At 39.9% G+C, this 24,529-nt stretch overlaps 1 protein-coding gene across 1 annotated transcript; it reads right to left on the bottom strand.

Moving 5' to 3' along the window:
• Positions 1 to 438: 438 nt before the first annotated feature.
• On the bottom strand, positions 439 to 23,423 carry DAW1 (dynein assembly factor with WD repeats 1). The gene is made up of 13 exons (XM_033150327.1): positions 23,288 to 23,423; positions 20,229 to 20,301; positions 18,098 to 18,242; positions 14,535 to 14,593; positions 13,824 to 13,946; positions 13,572 to 13,671; positions 12,175 to 12,282; positions 10,830 to 10,936; positions 8,058 to 8,160; positions 5,879 to 5,993; positions 4,808 to 4,884; positions 1,794 to 1,956; positions 439 to 628 (listed from the first exon to the last, which is right to left on the bottom strand). Exons 1-13 carry the CDS (start codon positions 23,325 to 23,327, stop codon positions 594 to 596), a joined length of 1,248 nt encoding a protein of 415 aa, XP_033006218.1. The 5' UTR covers positions 23,328 to 23,423; the 3' UTR covers positions 439 to 593.
• Between the last annotated feature and the right edge of the window lie 1,106 nt (positions 23,424 to 24,529).

Below are 24,529 nucleotides of genomic sequence, written 5' to 3'. Positions count from 1 at the left end.
AAGAGACTATAAATCCAATATGTAATAAGTTGTTTTTTTTAATTTGATGAGTAAGTATAGAGCTGTATGGCAGGTTTTTAATTTATTTATTAAGTTGTAATAAGCACTTTCTCCAGAGGTTTCAGACAATACTTGAATAGACAGTTTTAATATATGCTCAACTGTCAATACTACATAAAGAGCTGAACTTTTATGGTGTTTTAAATATTTTTATTAAGTAAAAATTAAGCATAGTAAAAATTATCCAACCATATGTGAGAGGCATTCACGTAATGCAATGCATTGCTAATAAGATCACAGTGCTTCTCTCCCCCCCCTTTCCCCACCCAACTTGCCTAAAAACCATTACAAAGAAAACAATGCCACATGTCACAGCTAAGTCACTAACACATATATAAATGCTAGGGGAACCTATCACATAACATATAACACTGCTAATTTCATGAGTCCAGGAAATAAGTCTACTTCAGTAACATTTTTTAAAAGGCAAAAACAGAAAACAGGTTTTTGAAGGGCTTAGTAGTTATTGCCTGTATAGTAAGAAGCTCCTCATAGAAAAGCCACTGTGAAGTCGGGTCAGAGATTGTCCTCAATTAGCGCCATATCCTACATGTATTATCCTTGCTACCTAGAAAGAAAAGTAATAGATTAACATTTCAAATGTCATTCATATATCTATAATATAAAACTACAGCTTCCTGTTATTTGGGGCAGGAGATATTTCAAATACACCCCTCGCTTTCAAATTCATTGGCAATATTGTCTTCCAACTCTGACGCAGTTGAATGAATTAAGAGTTTAGCAAACAACACTTTGCAAATTTCCCTCATTCGAAAGAATGAGCCAACTGCACAGTAATAGAACACATGCTTTGTATATAGAACGTCCTGAATTGAAGCCCAAATATCTCTACAGGAGATTTTTTTTAAATCTCAGGTAGGAAGGCTGAGAAATTTCCATGCTTGAGATCTTGGAGAGGCACTTAGTTTCAGAAAAGACAGAACTACTGAGCATAAGGCAGTTTCATATGTTCTGGGCTTTTAACAGGGACCCAACAGGCATACATTCAAAAGGTGCACTTTTTCTCATCACTAAATCTCTGTGCATCCCATGAATATTTGTCTGCAATGTTGTTGTTAAAGACATAGAGCTTCTGTCAGAAAAAAGGTGCCAACACAGATTGCAACCTACATATCAGTATCTTCCGGAGAATCCGAGGCACCATCTAAGAATTGCCAACCTAACTCTTGTACAAATTCTAAACTAGTTGTGTTGAAATGCTATAGAAAAAGCGTCTTAAATTTGGCTCTAGGATTACAATTGCCTTAGTAATGCTGCTATGCCCCCATTCCCCTCTTATTGCAATGTTGGAAAAACGCCACTGATGAAAGAGGAAAGCACCACTGGAATCAATGAGATACTAGCAAAATGTACATAGCGCAGGAAAATGTATTTAGCTGTTCAAATTTGCAGGTTGCCTTAATGCATCTTCCCAATGAAAAGTTTAAAGAGTGGACCCATATGTATTTGTTGAAATTTGTTGCTCAATGGCTGCTTCGTTCCCCCACCCCACCCTACTTACTTAAGCCAACTTTTCTAGGCCAGCACCCCGTTTTGAAATAATTCAACTAGTGTGAAAAAGCAATATGCCACAGAAACAACTATTTGATCCAGGTTTTCAACGGAATTGGACTTAATGAGTTATAACAACAGAAACCAGGAAACTGTCCTTATTTGACATCACTTTAGTGTAAACGAGTAGAAGGACAATTTTCAATATAGCTGTTAGTTACCTGTAATGATTATATTGCCCTTGTAATTGAAAGCACACGAAAATATTTCATCAGTGTGGCCTTCTAGTATTTGAATGCATTGTCCTGTCTGAGGCTCCCAAAGCCGAGCTGTCTTATCTGAGCTGGCTGTAAGAATGCGACTGCCTTGAGGATTGAAACAGATCTTTTAAAAACAAAGAAACAAGAATTATTTTTTTAAAGAGGCAAAGAAGTGGCATTACTTATCTTAAAGCTTGACCATCATGGTTCACACAGGTTTGCAGTGTCTGGGACAACAGCCCCTGAATATATTTTGTCTTCCAGTTTCTATCTACAGGGGTAGATTCAGAGGCTGGAGTGGGCTGATCAAGAATAAACCCTCCAAAGCAAGGAGTTTTTCTGTCTTTCATCTTAAAACAAGGGCATGTCACACATTATCTTGTGAAATTGGGGAATGATTCCAAGTAGACAAATATTGACAAAGTGGCTCAATCATGGGTGGCTTATGTGAATAAATTGTAGTTTTAATGCTAAACACGAGCCTTTCGAAAATTATAACACTTGCTGTACTGTATTTTATATTTGGGATTCCATTTCTGAGAACTAAATAGTAACTTTTGAAACATTCCTAAGGAAACAATAGCAGAATTGCTATTGTTATTCTCAGTTCCACAAGCCAGCACAATGACTTAAAGTGATCCAAGGCAGTAATGAAGGAGCTTGCTCAGGTAGGAAAGAATTGCCACCTCAAGATAATAAATCTGGGATTATTTAGGATTTGTCAAATTTGCATACCGCCCTTCATCTTAAAATCACAGTTCACAACACAAAAATACTAGATGAAAACACAAAATACATGATAAAAACAGAAACAAAAACAAACCAATAGCCCCCCTCCCACAAACACATTTAAAAGGCCATAGAATATTCAGCCAAAGGTCTGGTTATACAGAAACATTTTTGCTTGGAGCCTACAGGTAAAGATATGCAGTGAAGGTACCTGGTGAGCAATGAAGAGAATAATGAATTACAGTTAACCACATATGCAATGAGGAGTTCAGTAGCCAAAAATAATTGTGACGTTAATATTCAGTTAGTGACTAGCCTCATGTCTGAAATTAACATTCCGAAAATTTAAAATTCTTTCTCATCCACCTGCACATTTATTCAATAATTTCTGCCCTTTTCTCTCCTTTACCAAATAGGTCAGTTTAAACTTAAGTGAAGCATTGGTAGGCGAACTAAGACCCGGGGGCCGGATACGGCCCAATCGCCTTCTAAATTCGGCCCGCGGACAATCTGGGAATCAGCGTGTTTTTACATGACTAGAATGTGTCCTTTTATTTAAAATGCATCTCTGGGTTATTTGTGGGGCATAGGAATTCGTTCATTTCCCCCCCCCCCAAAAAAAATACAGTCCGGCCCCCCTGCTAAAAAAGTTTGCAGGCCTCCAAATGCCTTAGTGCATCTCTTTAGTGCACATTCATGAGCCACTTAAACCGATTCTTGAGAGCAGCCCTTTACCTATTGCTGCCTCTCAACTTAGGGAAACATCTGATAGCTGTAACGTGACATTTGTCATTTCATATGTGCACAGCAAATGGGAAACATTAATGAAGTACATATAAAATTGTGGGATGTTATTTCCTTAGTAAACTCATAAAAATAACTTTTAAAAAGAAGGAAAATCCAAAGGCAGGCATTCCAAAACCTTACATGGAAACTGTTTTGTATTCTGCTTGAATAGCTTTCTGCTTTTTTAAAAAAGTTATAGCATCAGTAGCAATTCTTCCCTTCTTGCTGAATCTACAATGTTTATTTATTTTATGTAAAATAACTATAATTACTACTACTCTTTAAGCTTTTGGACCTAAATAGGAAATTGGAAATGTTAATCTGCAAATATAAGTTTATCCTTGCTATATTAGATTCATCATATCACAGTGCTGCCAAATTTCATCACACAGACACTAATATTTCCTTTAATCATCCAAACAGATACTGACCCTGTCAGTGCTCTCCAAAAATTAAATGACAAAACAAAGTATATAGCCAACAACACTGCCATAAATCAGGAAACATATGTATGGGCTGCCTTCGTCTTGCTCATGCAGTATGGATTTAAGAACAACCTAAGCATCTGTCTCTAACATATATATACATTTATGCGAATATTCTAAAAAAAATTTTTTACCTTCAAGGTTAAACTGGCCTGAGGAAAGATTCTGTTTAGCATATATAATATAGAGGTTATCTATTAACTTGAATAGAAATATTTGGAGGATAGGGGTGCCTGGCGTTCTCTGGTCCATGGGGTCACGAAGAGTTGGCCACGACTGAACAACAATAATATAGATAATTTAAAAGCTGACCTTCCTATGCTGCCCAAATTCCCTTTTTATAGCACTATTAAAAGTAGGCCTACATTCTGTTGCTTCTGGTTACTACAAAGGTGCATCATCCAAGGATGTAAGAGAGGTGTAGTTTAGACTGTAGCTTTCTTATCATGCACACATTACCATATGAAACATTCATGAAAAACCACACTATATATTGCAGCTGGAAAAGCCCAACACAGTAGTCTTATTTAATGTTACTGTACTTAAAATAATAGGAAAGGAGGGTGGCAGTAGAGTATCACCCAGTTTCACCAAAAAAATATTTCTATTCAAGTTAATAGATAACCTGAATGCTCTCAAAAATCTCACATAAATCTTAAAGGTTGACACCCCACCTCCAGTTATTCAGGAGTAAGTCCCACTGGTCAGTGGTATGTACTTGCAGGATTGTTTCCCCAAACTGCAAGAATAATGTTTTTCAATTAGCAGCTTTTATAACAGAATACTAACCTCTGTACTTTCCTAATACACTGGAGACATAAAGTGATAAAGCACTATAAAAAACAGCAAGGGAGAGAAGTTGCTTTCCTGGTCCATACTCAAGAAGCGAGAAATCATACAAACAAGAAAAATGGCCAAAGCAAACTGTAATTTAGAACAACATTCAGCAGTACAGAGAAATAAAACGACAGTCACCTTTGAAATTTCTCCTCCGTGGCCTTCAAGTTTAGATATACATTTTTTTGTTTCTGCGTCATAAACTCTTGCTGATCCTTAAGTAGAAAACAAACAAACAATCATGCGTTTAGTATAGGCATTTACATGTTGTGCTTAAATACATCTACAAGAGGAGTAGGGATGGGTGAATCTGTCAATTTTGGTTTCCCTTAAGTTTCTCATTTTTCAATTCTTAAGTACAGTTCTCAACATTTCAGTGTCAGTTGGCAGATTTTTGTTAAAGTTCTCATGAAAATTCATCAGCCTTTTCAAATATATCCTAATATACATATTTTTGTATACAATTTCCCCTAATATAATGCATTTTTGCAAAAATATATTCACTAATATAACGTAATATTATTTTCAACAAGGTATGTTTTTATATGTACACTTTAGAATAAGCGTTTTTGGCTGGACAGCTGCATTGCAAAATTCAGAGTTCAAATTTTGAAAGATGGTTGTGTTTACATTCTTGTATTGTTTGGGAAAGTACAAATTAGGTGGGTTTGCCTTGAAATGTAAACTGAATTGAATTCGTCCCCACCCCTATGTGGGAGTACCTACTGTTTCACTATAAACTTTTTATGTTCTGTGGTGGTCACTGAATGCAGGTTTAGATTGCATGGTCTTATAAGAAGGTGGCACCCATACGAAAATGGTTTGGAAGATTCTAGACTCGTTAGACTGATCAGATATATGAGATAGGTTGGGGCAGAAGACTGAGTTAAATATCACAGCCCTGTGAGAAAGAGCACATCACATACATGTAAAAAATGGCTCACTGTATGGATATAATCGTTCCTTGGTGCTATTATGGAGGTTTTCCACAAGATTGGCTGTATTAGAAAACTTAGCCAGTTTCCAGAACATGCATTCACCTCACCAGAGTTCCTCTCTTAGAGGATTCTTTCTTTGCCCTCATGTGAAGTCATCCATGATGCACAGAAGGAGCTACTGGGAGTTGCCATGTTACCCCTCAAGAGATGCTCTTCAAATCAGCTGACACGGAATGAAGACATTTTAATTTAAAAAATCAATTTCACCTACCATCAGCTGAGGCAGTTGCAATACGCTGGCCAGTGTAATCAAAGCAAACGTCTAATACTTCATCATCGTGGCCTGTTAATGTTGCCACACGCTTGCCAGTCAGCGCGTTCCACAACTGCAATGTGGACAGAAAGCAAAATTGCAGGCAAATAATGACAGGGAACCCAAATGAGCTTCTTTATTTATTTGACTGAACTGCTTGCGGCCTGCATAGCTAGTCGATCACTATTTGTTCTTTCATATGAGCACACAGGTTTGTCAGAAAGCGAGGTTAACAAATATTTTGCTTGACATGTTACCAGTGCAAGCCAGTTATCTCCTGGAAATCATTTCCATGCTTTCGGCTGGTTCACAGATTCAACTCTTATGCCATTAAAGGCTAGAAAAGAAAAGAAAAAAGAAAAGAACTCCCCAGAAGTCAATAAATGTTGGTGTTTCTTTCCTAAACCAGGCTAGCCTATAGTGTTCCTCTTATTTTCTGTATTTCTTTCTTTTGAAGTGTGATATTGCAAATGAACTGGTGGGGCATTTTTAGGGATAAGCTTTGGGCATTTTTATTTTTTTTAAAAAGACAGAATGTAAAGGAATTGGACTTTACTGTCCTGGACTGTTTCTCTATAAAATGGGAATGCATCTATTTACCTGTCTGCTCATTTCGGAAGTATAGGGTTAATGTGGAGTCTTAGCTGGTGCCCCAAGACTAATAAAATATCAAGGCATAGAGTCCACCATTGCTGATGTGACTAACTGCACACCTGTCTCTAGGGGTGGGAAAATTAAAAGCTCCCAGCTTCCTTGTTTCTGCAGCCTCTGTAGGGATCAAATGACAGGGAGAAGTTATATAAGCAGGTGGATTGCCAAGAGGTGCGTTCACCAAGCAGATCTCAGGTGATACACAGAGATTCTGGAGAGATTGAGAGGAAGGCTTCAAGGAAGAAAGGCTGACTTGTGAACAAGAAATCCTGCTAAGAGCCTGGTGAGTTTAGAGATTGTTTTGGTTTAGGCAAAGTGGATCACATTTAACTAATTTTAAATTGTTTTTTCTCCAAATGAAATATTATGGTTTTCTGCATCCAGCACTGAATGCATATTGCGTGGCCAGGCGGAGTCCCCCGAACCCTGGGCAGCCCCTGAGGGAAATAACGACACGTGACAACATTCTATGGGATTAAATCGGCCACAACTTTATTAATATTCAGATGTAGGGAGACCTTGGCTCAGGCATTGGCCGTTTATCCTTCCCAGCCCCCCAGCCAGGGTTCTGGGTAATATCAGGGTTATCCAGCATGAGTGGGGAGTGGGCTAACTCTGGAGAACATATGTTCAAGCAGATAGCCCACCCACCCCCCGTTCGCCGCCACTGGAGGGTGAGGGCAATGACGACCTCTGGGCGTATGGGCCAATGCCTTCCCCTGAGACCCCTTTAACGGGAACCTTGTTGTTGTCACCGCAATGGGGGCGGGGGTCATGGCCCCCCCATTTTGTAGATGACTAAAGGATTTCGCCCAAGGCCTGCAACCGCCAAAGGTGTGACAAATTGCTACGGGAAAGGCGAAACCTGCCAATGCAGGCAGAGTCCTTTCCGGCCCTTCAACAGCGACCTTGACATAGCAGCACCTGCATGCCTGTGTGGCTGTGGAAATAAAATGGTTAACCTGCAGAGTAAACATTAAATGAGGGAGTGGTGGGTGGGGAAGCTCTGAATCCAACAGTCGCTTCCCAGGTATGACTCAACTCCTATTGTGTGTACTGACTAATCCCTCCTTCTACCTGGCCAATCCCCCCCCCCGCAACACCTCCCCAGTGGGTGGAGATCACAGGTATCCAACCTAGGAAGATGGTGCCAGACCCAACTGCCAGGAGCTGCACCGTGATCACAGGAGGCTACTCGTGACCACGCAAAATGTGCACCCCGTTTGATGCGGGGAGCGGTCATTATCAGGCAATGTGTACATGCCCTTTGTCTATTATTTTAAAGAGGTGTAAGAGTAAACCTACACCTTTATTCTGTACCTGCTCTGGGGGGAAAGCTAATTTTTCCCACACTCCTTCATGCAGGCCAAGAAGAATGTATTCCTGGATTCAGACCTACAAATGCATGGATTAGTCAATACTAAGATTATTTTTCATATACTACTGACAGCAATAAATCAGGTTAATAGGGATCCAACTATCTTACCATGCATGTTTTGTCCATTGATCCAGTGATTATAAGAGTGCAGTCCCAGTTGAACTGTGCACTACTTATTTCCGCACGATGGCCTATTAAAGTATGCATCCTCCTGCCAGGAGAGAATAAAAAACAAGTTATGTGGTTGATTCAAATATAAATGTATTATGCAAAGGGGCATCTATAAAAAGAAATAGACAAAATGCTACAGGTTAAATCTTCAATGTTTTCCCAGTCATTTGCAGTACAATCATATGCATGCTTACTCAGCAATAAAAGTCACAGTTCAATTAGGTGTCCTCCCAAATAAATATACATAGGATTGCAGCCTTTGTATTACAATTTGGCACACACATGCAAGTATAAATCTTCAGAAGCCTCAGATCTGATTAACACAATTTTCGTGGAAATCATTAAGGAAGTTTTTCCAGTGCTTAATATTTCCATACACAAAATGTTTGTAAGTGATTGGATGCCAACTGCAAATACAATATTAGGCAAACTTGACAGTTTCAAAGCTTTGCATTTGGTTACTAAACACAAGTAAAATAAGCATGCTAACTTAGATCACTCTCTAGGGCATCAGAAGATTCTCCAATGCAAACTAGAAATTTTCTGATGCCAACTATTGTAATTAGAATTAGCATCAGAAAATAATCCAGTGCACATTTGTACCCATATAATACACAAGGCCACCTCATGAGAAGAGAAGACTCCCTAGAAAACACCCTGGTGTTGGGAAAGATGGAGGGCACAAGGAGAAGGGGACAACAGAGGATGAGATGGTTGGACAGTGTTCTAGAAGCGACTAGCATGAGTTTGGCTAAACTGCGGGAGGCAGTGGAGGATAGGGGTGCCTGGCGTGCTCTGGTCCATGGGGTCACGAAGAGTCAGACACAACTGAATGACTGAACAACAACAAATACACAAGGACACATGGTGGATACACATCTGGGAGTCTCAGCTGGTTATGACTCCCTAGCACCTATCCACTGCATGTTTAGCAATTGTATTTTTCAACCTAGATACAATTCACTTGCAAAACAAGGCAAAAAGTCTAATTCAAGTATTACTGGTTATCTCATAGATAATCAAGAGTGGACAATTACACAGGCAGAACATATAAAGTCACAGGGCAATAATAGTTCACTCCTGTTGGCAGACCAATTCTGATGTCTTCAAATGTGACATGAAGAATGACAGCATCAGCTGTGGGAACTCCTTGCAGATGATGAGACAGACACTGAGGTTGGGCATCTATAGCAGTGAGCAGAGGAGGAATGACCGTTGGGAGGAGTGCAGAAAGAAAAAACGAGATGGTGCATCTGCATCAGCACAACCAGACACCTTCATCTGCCCCAGCTGCAACAAAAGCGGGTCTCTCCTGTATCGGTTTCTACAGCTACAGCAGGTGCTGCAACCTTCCAACAAATTGACTTCACCCACAAAGGTACACTTCTCCTTTGTCTCTGAGACAAACAGGTGCCAACCTGTCGCTGCAGCACAAAAGAACTCTAGGGTGCTGGTTTTATAGCCTGCTATATAGTTCTCCATATAAATACATTAAAGAGAGTTTTGAAGCCACATGGGCAAAGAAAAATGCTTCACCTGACATCATTTTGATGCCAGGTGATTCACAGGTGGGCAGCTCCATCTACCTGGCAGAGTGAACCACTGAGGGCAGGCTAACATATATTTCAGTTTGAAGAAAGTGTGAAAATTAGTTGTCAATGACCATTTTAGATTCTATAGGTTATAAAGCATTAAACCCTAGAAAACTTTAATGAATATGTATACTGCAGAGAATGTAAATCAGTGTGTTTTTGGGGTCACAGAATAGTCATCACTGCAATTCAAGAAACCATTAATGAATACCACTGCAGTCATACCACTCTCTCATGCATTTGTGTTTTTGTGTTTGTGTGTATACACAATCAATCTTTAACGTGTGTTTTCATGGGTGTTCCTTTATATAATACGTATAACTTGTGGTCCTTCTTAGACTGCACATAAAGACATCTTAATTAATGGTTGCACCAAATGAAAACATCACAAAAGCAAATATTCAGGGGTGGGATTTCCTATTTGCTTGTGGCAATTTTAAAAAAAAATATTATATTAATGTTCACAAAACAATTACACTATTTAATTCTAATCATGTATGTATAATTATATTGACCCTTCAGTGATAACTTAAGATGGGAAATGAATGTTATTCCGGCCTAGGTAAGTTATTGCTGATAATCATAAGACTTTTATTGTTTCTATTGTATCAATTTGACAAAATGTTATTCAGATGCATTAGTTTCATGATACTGAATAGGCCCATAGTTTCCCATGAAGGCTAGGGGTGGTCTCTTTGCAGACCTTGAATAGCACCTGCTAGTCAGATTTGGGTTTGATGGACCATTGGTCTAATTCAATATAAGAAAGCTCAAGTACCATGATTATTCAATGCAAGCCTCCCAGGTGAAGAAACAAAGGTGTAAGATTAATATCACAATATATATCCTCCACTGCTCTGCTATAATATCCTACATAACTTGCCAACACAGAGAACTATTATCTTAGCAGAAAACTTTGAACTGTTGCTAGGGTGAATTGCAGAGAAGCAATATGCCTAATTTTCATCTTCCTGGTTTCTAGAAGCTTATTGTTGCTTGAAATGTATTAAATACGAACAAATAAAGGCAGATTTATAATTTGAACAACTCTAGGGCCTGTATACAATTATTTTAAGAGTCCTTAAAGCATGAAATAAAACAAGATTTAAAACAGTACCTGCCCGTGCCAACATCCCACACTGCAACTGTATGGTCAAAGGAACCGGTGATGATTCTGTCTCCTGTAGTATTAAATGATAATGCAATAATCTCTGCAGAGTGCCCCTGAAGTTATAAAAAGGGGGTTTAAAGTTTAAACAAAGATCTTTATGTAGAAATAATCTAGGAATTATAAAGATGTACAAACTTTAATGATTTTGTGTTTTGTTTTGTTTTCTTTGTTACTATTATTTTATGGAAAGCGATCCTGAAAAAAATCCTTCCAGTTGTCTGTAAACATACAAACTTTATGTTTTATTCAAAACACACACACACACACCAGATTCAAAAAAGAACATAGAAAATCCCAGTCTGGGTGGGCAAAGTATGATGTAATGTAAGGTTCTGGGTCACTTCTAGACAACCTGCTTATTGAGCATTCAGTCTCAGTTGCTTTCATGGAGGTAAGACAGTCAGCTATTATACTGAGCATTCATTCTAATTTCTTTGTGGAAAGGTTAATTAAATAACACTGATATCTGGGTTCAAATTGTCACATTCAAATCATGAATCTCACTCAGTGACCCCGGGTCAGTTACTGTCTCCCAACATTAGCCTACCATAAAGGTAAAGGTAAAGGGACCCCTGAGCCTACCTTACGAAGTTGTTATATATTTTTGTATATTCCCCTGACCTCCTTAGAGGAAAGACAGAAGAAAAATGAAATTTTAAAAATTGAGCATCTTGCAGGGATAGAATTACATCATCATCCAAAGTTTGTGCAGATTTTTAAAAACTGTGAAGCAGCCAATAGCAACACCTGTCTACATGTATTTGTGATATTATTAAGAGAGCTCTCTTCAATCTTACAGGGTATATTATAACCCCTTTATTTATAATCCCAGATAATAATAGATCGGAAAGCAATTATACAGTGCCTTTGAGTGCAGGAGATGTTTCAAAGGATATTACCAGTCCATTTTAATTAATAAAGCAGGTCATCCTACCTTGTAGTAGTAAAGCCACAGAATTAGGAAAAATATGTTATTTAGGCAGCAATTCTATTCACACTTAGCTGGGAGGGAGCCCCTCAGAACACAGTAGGATTTCCAAATAAATATGCATAGGATTGCTCTGCACTTAAGATTTAATGGTTTTTAATTAGTATCACAGCTTTCAGTCTTCCTTTATGTTTGCTTAATGCATTATTTAGCTACATATGCTAAGAGTGCTGAATAAATTCTCGTCTCTGACTTTTGCAAATGATAATTAAGAACTGCTCTTTTAATTAAGAACTGCTCTTTTAATAGCAATTAAAAAAAAAACCCAGCACCAAGTCATCACTAATAAGAGTTGCAACCCACTGTTAATCTGACTACTTCTTCTCCAGTCTGTATGTCCCATAATTTAGCTGTGGTATCCATACTTCCAGTAGCAACCAATGTACTTTGAAGATTAAATGACAAGCAAACCTGTTAGAAAAAGAGAGAGAAGGAAAACCTTTATAAGAAATTCTTGGGTTTTCTGTTCTCCTAGGTACTGGTCAAAGTCACAATATGTTAGAGTGTGACAGTAACTGTTTCTAGTCATTGCCCCATTGACTGTTTATAGGCCTGTAAAATAAAACATGACAGCCATAGGATCATAGCTGGTAATAAACATTCACTCATTCGATTGCTTGTAATATTTTCCTTGGGGTTCAAGGAGGAATTTTGCTCTCACAATTAGACCATGTGGATGGAGAATGTCCATTTTAATTAATAAAGCAGCCCATTCTACCTTGTAATGATAATGCCACAGAATCAGGAAAAATATGTTACAGCAAACATGGAGCTACCACTGCTCCATATCTTCACTTAAGTAGGTACAAATTATTGTCCCAGATTTTTTAGAGAATAGTAGCATGTATTGTACTTGTTAGCATAGTTTCACTGAGAATAACAGAAAAAACAACACTTAACTTTAAAGTGGTTTTTAAAAAAGCCACTTCCGCGCATGCACAGGAGGTGGTGTTGCGGGTGTCACAGCCCGATCACGCATTGGCTGCATTCCCGCTGCATCGCCCGAAGGCCGACCAATCAGGTTGGTGAGGGGGCGTGTCCTGCTTCCCTTTAAGCAGGAGGCGCTGAGAATCCTTCCCTCTTTTCAACCCGGCCCCCAGGTGCATCGGTTTTCCCGCCCACCCGCCCTTTAGGTTAGCTCTTGACCTGGCTATCGACTTTGGTTGGTCGCCTCGGTTGGCTGAGGGGCCTGGTAGGACTTTTTCCCACTTGGGCTAGCCAAGGGGTTTTTTTTCGCCTACCTCATAGCAATTTGTCACAACTCTTGGTTTGGCGGTTAGGCATTGGAAAACATCAATAGAGGTGAGAAGGGGAGGTAGCGCCATCACCTGCCCTTCATTTGAAGGGTATTCCATTAAAGGTTTCCGGGGGCGTGGCCCTGTCCGAAGCCTAGGGAGGTTAGGGCCTAAGGCACACCCCTAACCGTGATCACAGAGGGAGTTCCACTGGATACGCATCAATGAGGTGTTAACCCTTCCCTGACTTCCAACACATGGGTTGGGGTCGGATATAGTGGTTAGGGTCCAATGCCTAAGCCAATACCGCTCAACATCCGTAACCAATAAAGTTGTGGCCTTTACACCCATTAATCCTATATCACGTCTCAAGTGTCATTATTTCCTTCGGGGAGGGAGGGACATTGCCACGCAATGAGATCGTTCCATATATAGTGATGATTGTTCCAAAGCTCCTGTACTCACTATTTCTGCTGTGTGTCCCCTAAAGGTGTAATAGCACTTTCCTGTGTCTACACTCCATAATTTGCAGGTCTTGTCAAATGATCCAGTCGCAATCTTGTCACTAAATTTTAAAGAATGAAACAGAGTACAAGGGGAAAGTAAAAAAAAAATTACAGAGAAAAATAAAAATGGTTTGGATGTAGAGTACCAAAGAAATAATGTGCTAAGGCCATCTAGGGCTTTAAAGATCAAAGATTCTGAAAAGTTGCATACCCATACGGATTATTGAAAGCAATTGCATAGACCACATTCCTATGTCCTTCCAGAGAACGTAACTCTTCTCCTGAAGCAGTGTCCCAAAGTTTGCATGTTCTGTCATAGCTTCCAGTGATAAAACTAGAGCGAACAAGAAGAATAGAAAATTTAAGAAACATTTCTTCCCTGTTCCTCACCCCACAATTTAAGCCACTGATGATTACATTCCTAAAACATCTCAGAGGGATCAGGAAAAAATACAACTTCTTGTAAAATTACTCTCAAAATATTACACATTACTACTGGCTTCTAAGTTCCTCTCAATTAATGACATTTATAAAAACATGTTGAGTTTTTGTTGTAATTTACGTATTTCTCCTGCTCCCCATCCCTTCACTTTTCTCAGTTAATTTGATGAAGGATCAAAGAACAGGCAAGAAGAGTATAAAGAGAACAACTGAGGATTTAATACAAGGGGAGGGAGGCAAAACAAGAGATATCTTACATTTTTCACTGTCATTTTGTTGTATTTTCTTTTACAAAATTAGAATTGTTATTAAATATGTTGGCTTTTGGCATTTCCAATCCTACTAATTATAATAACCCTTTTCTGAACCAGAATCTCACCAGAGGAAATTATAGACTGTAAAATACTATACAGTATTCAGTTTATATTTAGATAAGCATTGGTAGATCATGCATAGTTTGTATTTAAACGCCCAAACTTACCAAGAACCTGATTTGTTAAAGGCAACATTAGTCAGTGGCAATATATGAGCCCGGAGTACCTGAAATTAGAAAAGAAAGGTAATATAATTTTCTTTACATTCCTAGGTATTTGCCTTCACAAATCTACATACTTAAATATTATTTTAATCAATGGGAACGGCTAAACTAAAGTTAAGCACTTTTAAGTCGCTTGCTACTATGCTGGGAACACCACCACTAACAAAAAACCTTTATCACCCAGGAAACTGCAAAGAAAGGTATAGGTTTACACCAACTCTGTGTCTTTATTTAGGATGTGTTGCTGGCAACTGCAATGTGCTATGAAGTGAAGATGCAACACTAGTCCTCTTTCCAATTATATTCTGCATACCCCTAATTATTCCTCACGCTCAATAGATTTCTTATTACTGCACAAGAAAATCACTACCAGCAGCACTCTTTATTACAAGGATGGGAACACTCAGACCTGGTGGCCAAATGCAGCCCTCCAGACCTTTCTATCTCACCCTCAGGACTCTCCCCATGCCTCACCCCTTCCCCTGATCAACAGCCCTGATCTGTAGCCTCCCTGAGTGCTTTGCCTCGCTGAGATAATGCTTCTTGTCTGCCTGGGTGAAAGATTAACAGATGTATGTGTGGATACAGAAACCTGTTGTTATTACATAGCTAGAATGTAGTGTGCTGTACAAAGGAAAGAAGCACACTGATGGCTCTGGATTCCTCATCCCTGCTTTGTCACAATTCAGGTAAAACCAGTTTTGTCTGTAACTTTCTTGTAACAAATCTTTGAGTAATTAACTATACATATCCATTATTCCTTCTCCCAATACTATTACAATGTCAGATATTCAAAGCTCAACTGTCAGAACTGGATCCATGCCTCTAGGTGAATTAGTGGAAGGTACTGTACAACTCTTAAAAGATTTTGCCTGACTTTGAACCATCTTGACAAAACAAAAGAAGGGGATATAGATTTGGAAGCCTGTCTGTGGGGTCATGAACCAGCCATGTTCAACTTATTTTTTTTAAATAACAAAATAGCAGTCAAATTAACAATGTTAAAGTGTGGAGCACTGCAATGACATTACATCAGTGTAAACCCCTTTTCAAAAATAAAAATAAGCCAGTATTCAAGAAGCTGGTGTTGACAATGACTAGAAAGAAAAACTATTTCTGAGGCCAACTGTGTGAAAGCACTTAAAAACTCTTGAAGTCGAGCACAAATAGTGAGAGACACCCCTTCCTTATACATATTATCAAGAGCAGATTGCACCAACATTGGATCTGTGCACAAAAATAGAACATATTCTCAAGCATGCATGAGATGTTTTGTGAGTGTACCTAATTTGACATATTTTCATCAACAGTCAAACTCACTGCTATCTTTCCACAAACAGCTTTTTACTGGACTACAGCATGGAGCAGCTCAACCTTCACAACAGATCCCCCACCCCACCCTGCACCCTGTTCAGAATCAGAAAACAGCCTTATATTGCTAGCCAAAGGATACAGATCACTTTTCACTGCTTGGGGAAAAGGGGGGCCATGAAAGAATCAGCAAAAAAGAAATTCTCTCCCAAATATTGACTAACAGCTTGAGTTCAGTGTTGTGCTGTTCTTTAAAACCATCAGATCCCCAAATTTCAGCAACAGACTGTCTGTCAGCTGGCGCTCTAGAAGAGACGAAGATTCTCATGTGTAGATAAACCTCATGCTGCTAGATGGAAGGTAGTGTGCTGTTCTTACGAGATCTATCCACACTCTTTGACATCAAATGCAGATGAGGAAGGGACATGAGTAATAGCTCTGGTTCGTATTTAAATCATTTTTTTCCACACAGCTATTCTACATAGAGACCATCCCTTCATATAGTCTTCCTATGATTTCCCTCCTGCCTCCCATACAAACACAGGCTTTCTGAGAGTCTGTGCTGATTGTAAATCAGCCACTTAACCACATAATGCAGCAAGGATATGTACATCAAGTACTGCAACTTATTTTCCAGCATGCTCGACTACTTGTATGTATTGGTCAGCTCCCGGTGCCAGTCTCCTTCAGAAGCATAACCAAGGGAGTGATGAGTGAGCTCCCTGGAGAGGCCAGGCTCTGGCTGAAATCCTCTTTCCGAAAATCAGCAGCAATTAACTTGCTGGTTAGGTAACTCAACACTGCCATCTGGCACTGTGAAAAAGATACTGCAGATTGTGGGAAAGCTACTGAGACTGACAACAGACAAAACACCCCCAATTCCACCACCCACAGGAGTTGTGGTTTTTATTAAATGTATTACCTGCCCTTCATCAGCAAGTTCCAATGTTTGTTGCAACAATTTAAAATCCAATAATAAAAACAGTTTAAAACAACATGCAGTCACAGAACTGGAAACGTGTGAGAATTAATATATTCATGTGATCTGTTGTCAGAACAGAATATTAGGTAAAAAGCCCAAAACCACTGCACTCAGGCTTGGCCTTCCATATGACATCTTCCACTGAGCAGTGGCTCATGGGGCGCAGAGGCAGTGGTAGAGCTGTAGTCATCAGGGCAATGGCAGCGAGGCTGGGAGAGCTCCAAGCTAGCCAAAATGGCCCAATAAAGCTTATTGTCACCACTGGGAGGACGCCACTGCCTTCACCCCACTCACAAGTTACCACTTGCTTCTACTTGCACCTTTACAGAGTCTGTGGACCAGGGCTGCACAACCTGAGAGGCACCAACCTGAATGCAGCCCATATTCATGCATGGTGTTCCACTAGGAGCTTGGTAAACCTGCTTCTTCTGCCAGCCAGGAGCAGCAGAAATTGAACGCCAGGCAAGCCACAATACATTGCTAATTGGCATTCTCTGGGGAACTGGGACACAACCAACTCAGGCCTGCATACCCAAACACAGGAAACACCAACATGTAAATAACCATGTCCCTCACTCATAAACTGCTTCAGTATACTCTAACACAGGGGTCAGCAAACTTTTTCAGCAGGGGGCCGGTCCACTGTCCCTCAGACCTTGTGGGGGGACGGACTATATTTTGAATATAGCCCCACAAATAACCCAGAGATGCATTTTAAATAAAAGGACACATTCTACTCATATAAAAACACACCGATTCCCGGACCATCCACGGGCCGGATTTAGAAGGCGATTGGGCCGGATCCAGCCCGCAGACCTTAATTTAGACCTTAGAGTCCATATTCAAATAAACAACTAAAACCTGTAATGAAATGTTGCTGTGTATCCTTAAAAGGGTGCCATCCATCCCTGCCCTCCTCCAGAATACTCCATTCCATCCCTACAACCTAGTTTCTATTATCCTCCTATAACATTCCATGGCTACAGAGCATGCTCACTGGATTGTATGAGGGTCTACTGCAAACATCTGTTTATGCAGCATAAGCAGGCTGATATCTTCTCCTTTCTCAGCAACCCTGTTTTAGCTCCATTTCTGCCAGCTCTCACAATGACCTGAGAGCAGGACAGTTTAACCAACAGCCATTTAAAACCTCTAGTTTCTGTGCATTTACATAACTGAAAGCAAGTATCAGAAATTGTCTCATGGCTCTTACCTTAAAAAGATAGAATTTGTGGTCCACCTGTTGTCCTAGCTTCTCTTGTAGTCGCAGTATTAAATGTACAACCTGGTCTTTACGTGATGCTGTGATGAGAGGTTCTGCTTTTCTTATATCTGCTACTAAGGCTTCTACATCTGTACTAAAGTAGAATAATGTTTAAATATATTAAAGCACAATTTTCATTTCCTGAAGTTAAGAGAAAATGAAATCCTTCTGTTGCTTTTATCAACCAGGGTGAAAGGGGGAAGGGGGTTCATTCTGACATTTTCCCATGTGCCAACTGCAGAGATTATCCTTCAGAATAGGGGCAGGATACCTATGGGTCTCCACAGATGTATTTTATTTTATCTTTCCATAAAACAGATGTACATTGAACTCTATGGGATTTACTTCTGAATAAACACATAGAGGATTGGACATGGACTATGTCATAGAAGCCTCAGAGCACACATCAGTCAGGAAGATACGGTAGATACAAAATTTATTGCCCCCCATATAAGAAGTAGACAGCCACTGGAAATTCCCGAGTTCACATAGAAATACCTAAATCCAGTGTCAGCTACTAACATAATCCACACCAATTGTAAAACTATTTTTTTCTAGGTTAGGCCTTGCATCTTTGAGTATAAGACAGGTTTCCCATTTTTCAGTCATTATATTTACATTTTTAATGTTTTCTACTTGAATGTGATTAATTTTGAATATTCTGTATGTTTAGGTCTTTCCTAGTGACTTGTTCATGCAGGTTTTAAAACAAGTGGTCAGCTCTATTCTGCTGCTTGAATTTAAATAACTTCAGTGACGGCACTCATATCTGTTTTTTGTTTTAATTTCAAACAACATGCTAATTTGTCAAAAAATATCACATAGTCTTAAAAAGTTTACTTTGGCATTGTGTTTCTCAGGGTTAGTCATGGGAGGTAAGAAATTAAAATTATCTTTAAGCTGAAAAAACAAATCTTATAAAAAATAATCTCAAAGCTTTAGATATGTTAAGAGCACAGCAGCATCACAGGAAACAGATATACAATTTACAAAACTAGATCCTGCTTGTGAAGGATTTCAGTATGGATAGTCTCAGTGGTGAAGGATATATGTTCCACTAGGGAATAACATCCATTGTACAAATGGAATTTGTCCAGTATGTTTTCCATACAGGTCACTATGCTCAAGGACTACATTTGTTAGGTATGCTAGCAAAGGTATATTACATATAAGATGCTGAGTTAGATCCAGATGGAAAGTTTAGTTCCACTGAATGCTTTAGTCCCACTGAAATAAATATAGGACTTAGAGCTAGCAATCATGACAACCTTATCCCAATTATTTCAAGGGGACTTTACCATAATTAATCTAAATCTAACCCAATGTCTGCTTTCTGAAACATTTCTTTGACATATTCATTTAGCACAGGAAAGCTCCCAGGATCAAGTCTTAATTGTGGCTTTGAAAGATGCCTTTTGCATGCTCCTGCCAGTGCACATCAAGTAATCAAGGCAGAGGTGTGCAAGAGAGGTTTACAACAAATATGAACACCAAAGCTAATATATATCTTTATATGTCTAATTCAGATACACTTTATGAATGCTGGAGATCTTACAAGGCATGAAATGCATCTTATATTTGTTACTCATATATATCCCATTGTGGGAATACTAAGTTTTAGAACATAGGAAGCTGCCTTACACTGAGTAAGACCATTCATCCATCTAGCTGAGTATTTTCTATGCTGACTGGCAGCAGTTTTTCAGAGTTTCAGACAGAGTCCCTCCGAAACCTCACACGGAGGTGCCAGGGATTAAATCTGGGACCTTCTCTTTGAAAGGCTACAGTCCTTTCTAAAAATGCTGTAATTTCAGCAGTTGTGAAATGGAAACCACATTTTCAACCCTATTAGGTTTTCATTGAAAGTAGCAGCTATATTGCTAGATATGCCACAGGAGACAGGATCGGGCACTAATACCTCAATCTTAAATGGCTGTACTTGGAAGAGGATGATTTGACAGCATGATTGTCTTATTCAGTAGGACCAAAAACACAGTAATACATTTCTTAGCTGTTTAGCAGATTTGTATATATCAGTAAAGTTGTTCTGTGTCAATATCCAGCAAAATATAATACTCACGCAGCACTGAGATCCAGTAAATCTATAGATTTGGTTTTCACTTCCCCACCTTGAACATATTCCAAAATAATGCCTTTGAAGAAGCAAAACAAGACAATTATTAATTGAGTATCAAGCTAGGTTCTGATGGCACATTGATTTCAGTAGCAACACATCTAATTTAAACCATATAAGGGAGCAGAATCAGGCAGACATATTGTCCTTTTCTGTAGTGACATATGGTAAGACATAGGTCAGGGGCCAAAGAACTGTGAAACCAGATGCATATGCTAAGGGCTCTTTGGACTTATGGTCTTCAACGGCAACCCCCCATTCCACATGACAAGCTGCTTTTCAAATGTGGAAGGTATTGTGATATGGCTTGAGGATTTCCTGTTCAAAGGGGAAATGCCCAAAATTGCACTGTCCATGTACAAGCCCACACAATCCTACATCTTCTCATATGTCACTCTATGTGCAAAGGATTCCCAGTCACTGAAGCAGCTCTTTTGAACTTCAGCTAGTCTTCACACTGGAAAAAGAAATACTGACTCTTATAACCAATATAATTATTCATGATACATACAGAACTCTGGATTATCTGATAGATTATCATTAATTTATGGAATTCTCTGGCACAAGATAAAAAATGAGAACAGGAAAAAGGTCCAGGAAACAGCAGAAGTACTACAGTAGATGGAGGAGGAAGCTTTGCTAGTGTTTTGTTTTTGTTTTTAAAGAAAAGAGTAGACCAACCTTGCCAAGATGAATGAAACATAAATAATTTAAAGGCTTTGTAAAATAGGGGGCAATCATAACTCTCTCACTAATGATGTTACAGATACAATTCATGTACATGTAACTTTACACAACACAGGAGAAGCTCTAGTTAGTAAAAGAATCCAATTTTCCAGCAACAAAATTGAGTGGTGCAATATGTGATGTCCCTGAAACAGAAATGCTTCTTTTAGGAATACCAGTGTGGTTCCTGCTACAGCTGAGTTATAGTAGCCTGCACAAGCCCACTTGTGTTTGTTCATGGCAGAGGCTCAAACACTTCAAATGGGTATTTGCTGGTTTGAGTAATTGACCCGGGAATTCAAAGCTTACCCTCTAAGCAACTATACTGCACCACTACCAAATACATAGTTTGCTTGATTAAACAGACAAAACTGAGTACTATTTCAGAAGCCCTATGGGTAGATGCCAAGACTCTGAAGATGCTGAGAGTAATTAATAATTATGTCCGAAGGTGACTTTTTAATATTAAAAAATGCAGAGACACATTGGTATAAGGTAGTTTAAGTAGCTATATTCCTAGTTTATGCATCAATAAAATTCTCAACTAGTGTTAGATGCATTTATCTGAAAGCAAGTATTAATGCTTCTATTGCAAGTTATGTCCAAATAAGTTATTTAGAAGATTTCTGTTAAATAAATGGTCGTGGCCATCTAAGACGGATACTTTCAGGTTACTGTAGGATCACAGCCCAAACAACTGATAGTATAGAAAAGCAGAAGCTACTTCACCAACTTAATTTACCAGTTTGAGATCTTCCAAATATAAAAGTAAATCTGAAAAATATGACACTCTGTCTAATATATATAACAACTGAGGTATACATAGAAGCAAAGTGACTGCCACATTATCTTTATTGCATTCTGTGTGTAATCCAGTTACAAATGATTTGTGGATTCTGTATTAGGCTAATACTTTGATATTAATCTGTTGTTCCCTATAGGAAACAGTATGATTATTTGACTTGTGACTGACTTGTCAACATTGCACAAATGTTTGTAACACTAGGGATTTAGTAGAATGCAGCTTTTGTGCAAGTCACCTCAGACATCAATTCATAAGTAATAAATCATTTCAGCTGACAGCAGCTATGGCTTTTTATCTACCCATGGTGCACAACCATGAGCCAAGTACTTTGTGTTCCTACTGTCTGTCATATGCTAAAGTTATCTTGGTTACCATAAAGTACTTTTAGTTAAAACTCCACAACTATTAAATGCCAAAAGCCTGTGCACTGACTTCAGCAGAGTGGTCAATATAACTGTCCATCAGAACCATCTAAATGTCATCCTAGGCAACCACAAGATGAAGCTGTCACAGATAGAAAAAAAGGCTCAAATAAGGCCTGGTTATTTTATTTATGACATATATATTGCATCATTTCTCCACAACACTGAATGCAGCACACATGACTTTCTTACCCATCTTTTCCTCACGACAACCCTAAAAGGTAGGTTTGGGATGAGATAGTCACTTGGAAAGCTTAATGGCTGAGTTGGCATTTACACCTGGATATAATAAACTAGCACTCTTAACCATTACACCACTCCGGCCCTCATTGTGCATTATTCAGTGGTACATCTTCAATGTGCAGGACTCACTCACAACAGTGCATTTCAACAGGGTAAGTTCCATCTTTGAGCACTTGCTAGTCACTTTTCTTTTTTAAGTCTCCCCCCTTCCTGTGTTTGCCTTTGGTTCCCCATTAACTATTAATTTAATTTCTAAAAATCACAAGAACATGTTTGAAACAAGTTTCCCCAAAAGAGTAGGCATGGTTACTTAAGGAGAAGGCACTCTGCACAACCTCAGATAAACTATGTTTCTATATTGTTGTTTTTATTTCACATTTCATGGTCGAGGCTGCAATCCTGTGCTCACTTATCGATTTTGCTTGCTTGCTTCTTTAGAAGCATTGCCAGTCCGCCTTTCCATGCAATATGTTCAACGCATTAAACCTACTACGGAACAAGCTCTCACTGAAGACTGAACACAACGGAGCTCATTTTCCATTCAACAGACCTGCTAAGCAAATAGGTCCCGGGGCTCAACCCTTTCAATTAAACCTCTCCCCCCCCCCGCGACTCTTTCCCCTCCACATTTGTGTTTCCCGGGTCTGTGTGTCATTGTATATCTATATCCGTTAACCCTTTCGCTCCCGACCCCACCATCCCCGGCGCCTTTCCATCGCCCACGCTTGCCCGCCGCCCGCACATCATTCCTCCGCTCCCCAACTTTAACATTGACCCCCCACACTGCCCTGCCCTGCCCCATTCCGCACCCGGCGGGTAATATCTTAGCAAGAACCGCTTCAGCTTCATCTCGTCCCGGGCGGCCGAGCCCTCCAAGCCGGCGCCGTTGTCATAGGAACCACACAAACCGACGCTCTCCACAGCGCGCAGGCGCGGCCCGGGACCACCCCCGCCTCCTCTCCTCCGCCGCCCGCAGCTACTCCGGCTCCGCCCTCAGAGGGCTGACTTGCAGGGGTCGCGGGGGGGGGGGCAGAGGCTGCATTGTGTGCGAGCGCCGTGGGAGCTTGGCGCGTTTTTTGAGCCTGTTGCTATGGCAGCAGGGCGTGAGGGGATATAAGTCACCTGTTTCCCGTTGCCTCACAGTGGTTTTTTTTGGGGGGGGGTGTCGTAAGAGGAGTTCGGAGAGGAAACCGCGCAAAAGGGTGAGGGAGGGGCTTGCATCGCGATCCTATGAACCATTATTGCGCCTAAGACGGAAGCTGTGGTGCGCTGTTCCCACACAGCCATAGAGCCCTCTGGGTGACCTTGAGCCGGTCATTGTCTCGCAGCCTGCCCTGCCTCACAAGGCTGCTGTGACGGAGAGGGGGAGGATATTGTTGTACTCCACCTTGAGCTCCTTAGAGGGGAGATAAATGTAGTAATAATAAAACGAGTTATTACTTAAAAGGCCCAACTGACTTCGAATCTGAAGAAGTGTGCATGCACGCGAAAGCTCATACCAAGAACAAACTTGGTTGGTCTCTTAGGTGCTACTGGAAGGAATTTTTTTATTTTTTATTTTGTTTTGACTATGGCAGACCAACACGGCTACCTACCTGTGACTTAATGAGGCTTGCTCCTAGCTAAATGGAATTAAGGTTGCAGTACTGTAGCATGATCCAAACCAGGAAGAAGCCCCCTTCGACAGCATGCTCTCACTAGGAAATGTGTAGGAAGGAGCATAGCCCAGAGATACTTTAAAAGGCGCAGGCAGCTTTGTGGGTGTTTCCTAGCTTCCCTCCTGCCTTCCCAACAGCATGTGCAAAATTTTAGCAGATGATGCCTATTACGTTCAAGGAATGATCGGGTGCTACGATGAAAGGTGTGGAGGTTTAAAAGTTGTGCAGAAGGAATGTCAGAAGTTGCATCTTCTGTGTATTAGTGCTGGACAGGTGGAAAAGTAATATTTAAGCAGTTTACAGGGATGCAATAAATCAGTTAGTATCATAAAGCTAAACTTCAGTTAAAATGCCTGTGAGCCATGCATCCAAGCTATGGGGGCCCACCAACAG

Source organism: Lacerta agilis, chromosome 5, assembly GCF_009819535.1.
Source record: "Lacerta agilis isolate rLacAgi1 chromosome 5, rLacAgi1.pri, whole genome shotgun sequence".
Taxonomy (NCBI): domain Eukaryota; kingdom Metazoa; phylum Chordata; class Lepidosauria; order Squamata; family Lacertidae; genus Lacerta; species Lacerta agilis.
This window is presented reverse-complemented; position numbering and strand designations above follow the sequence as displayed.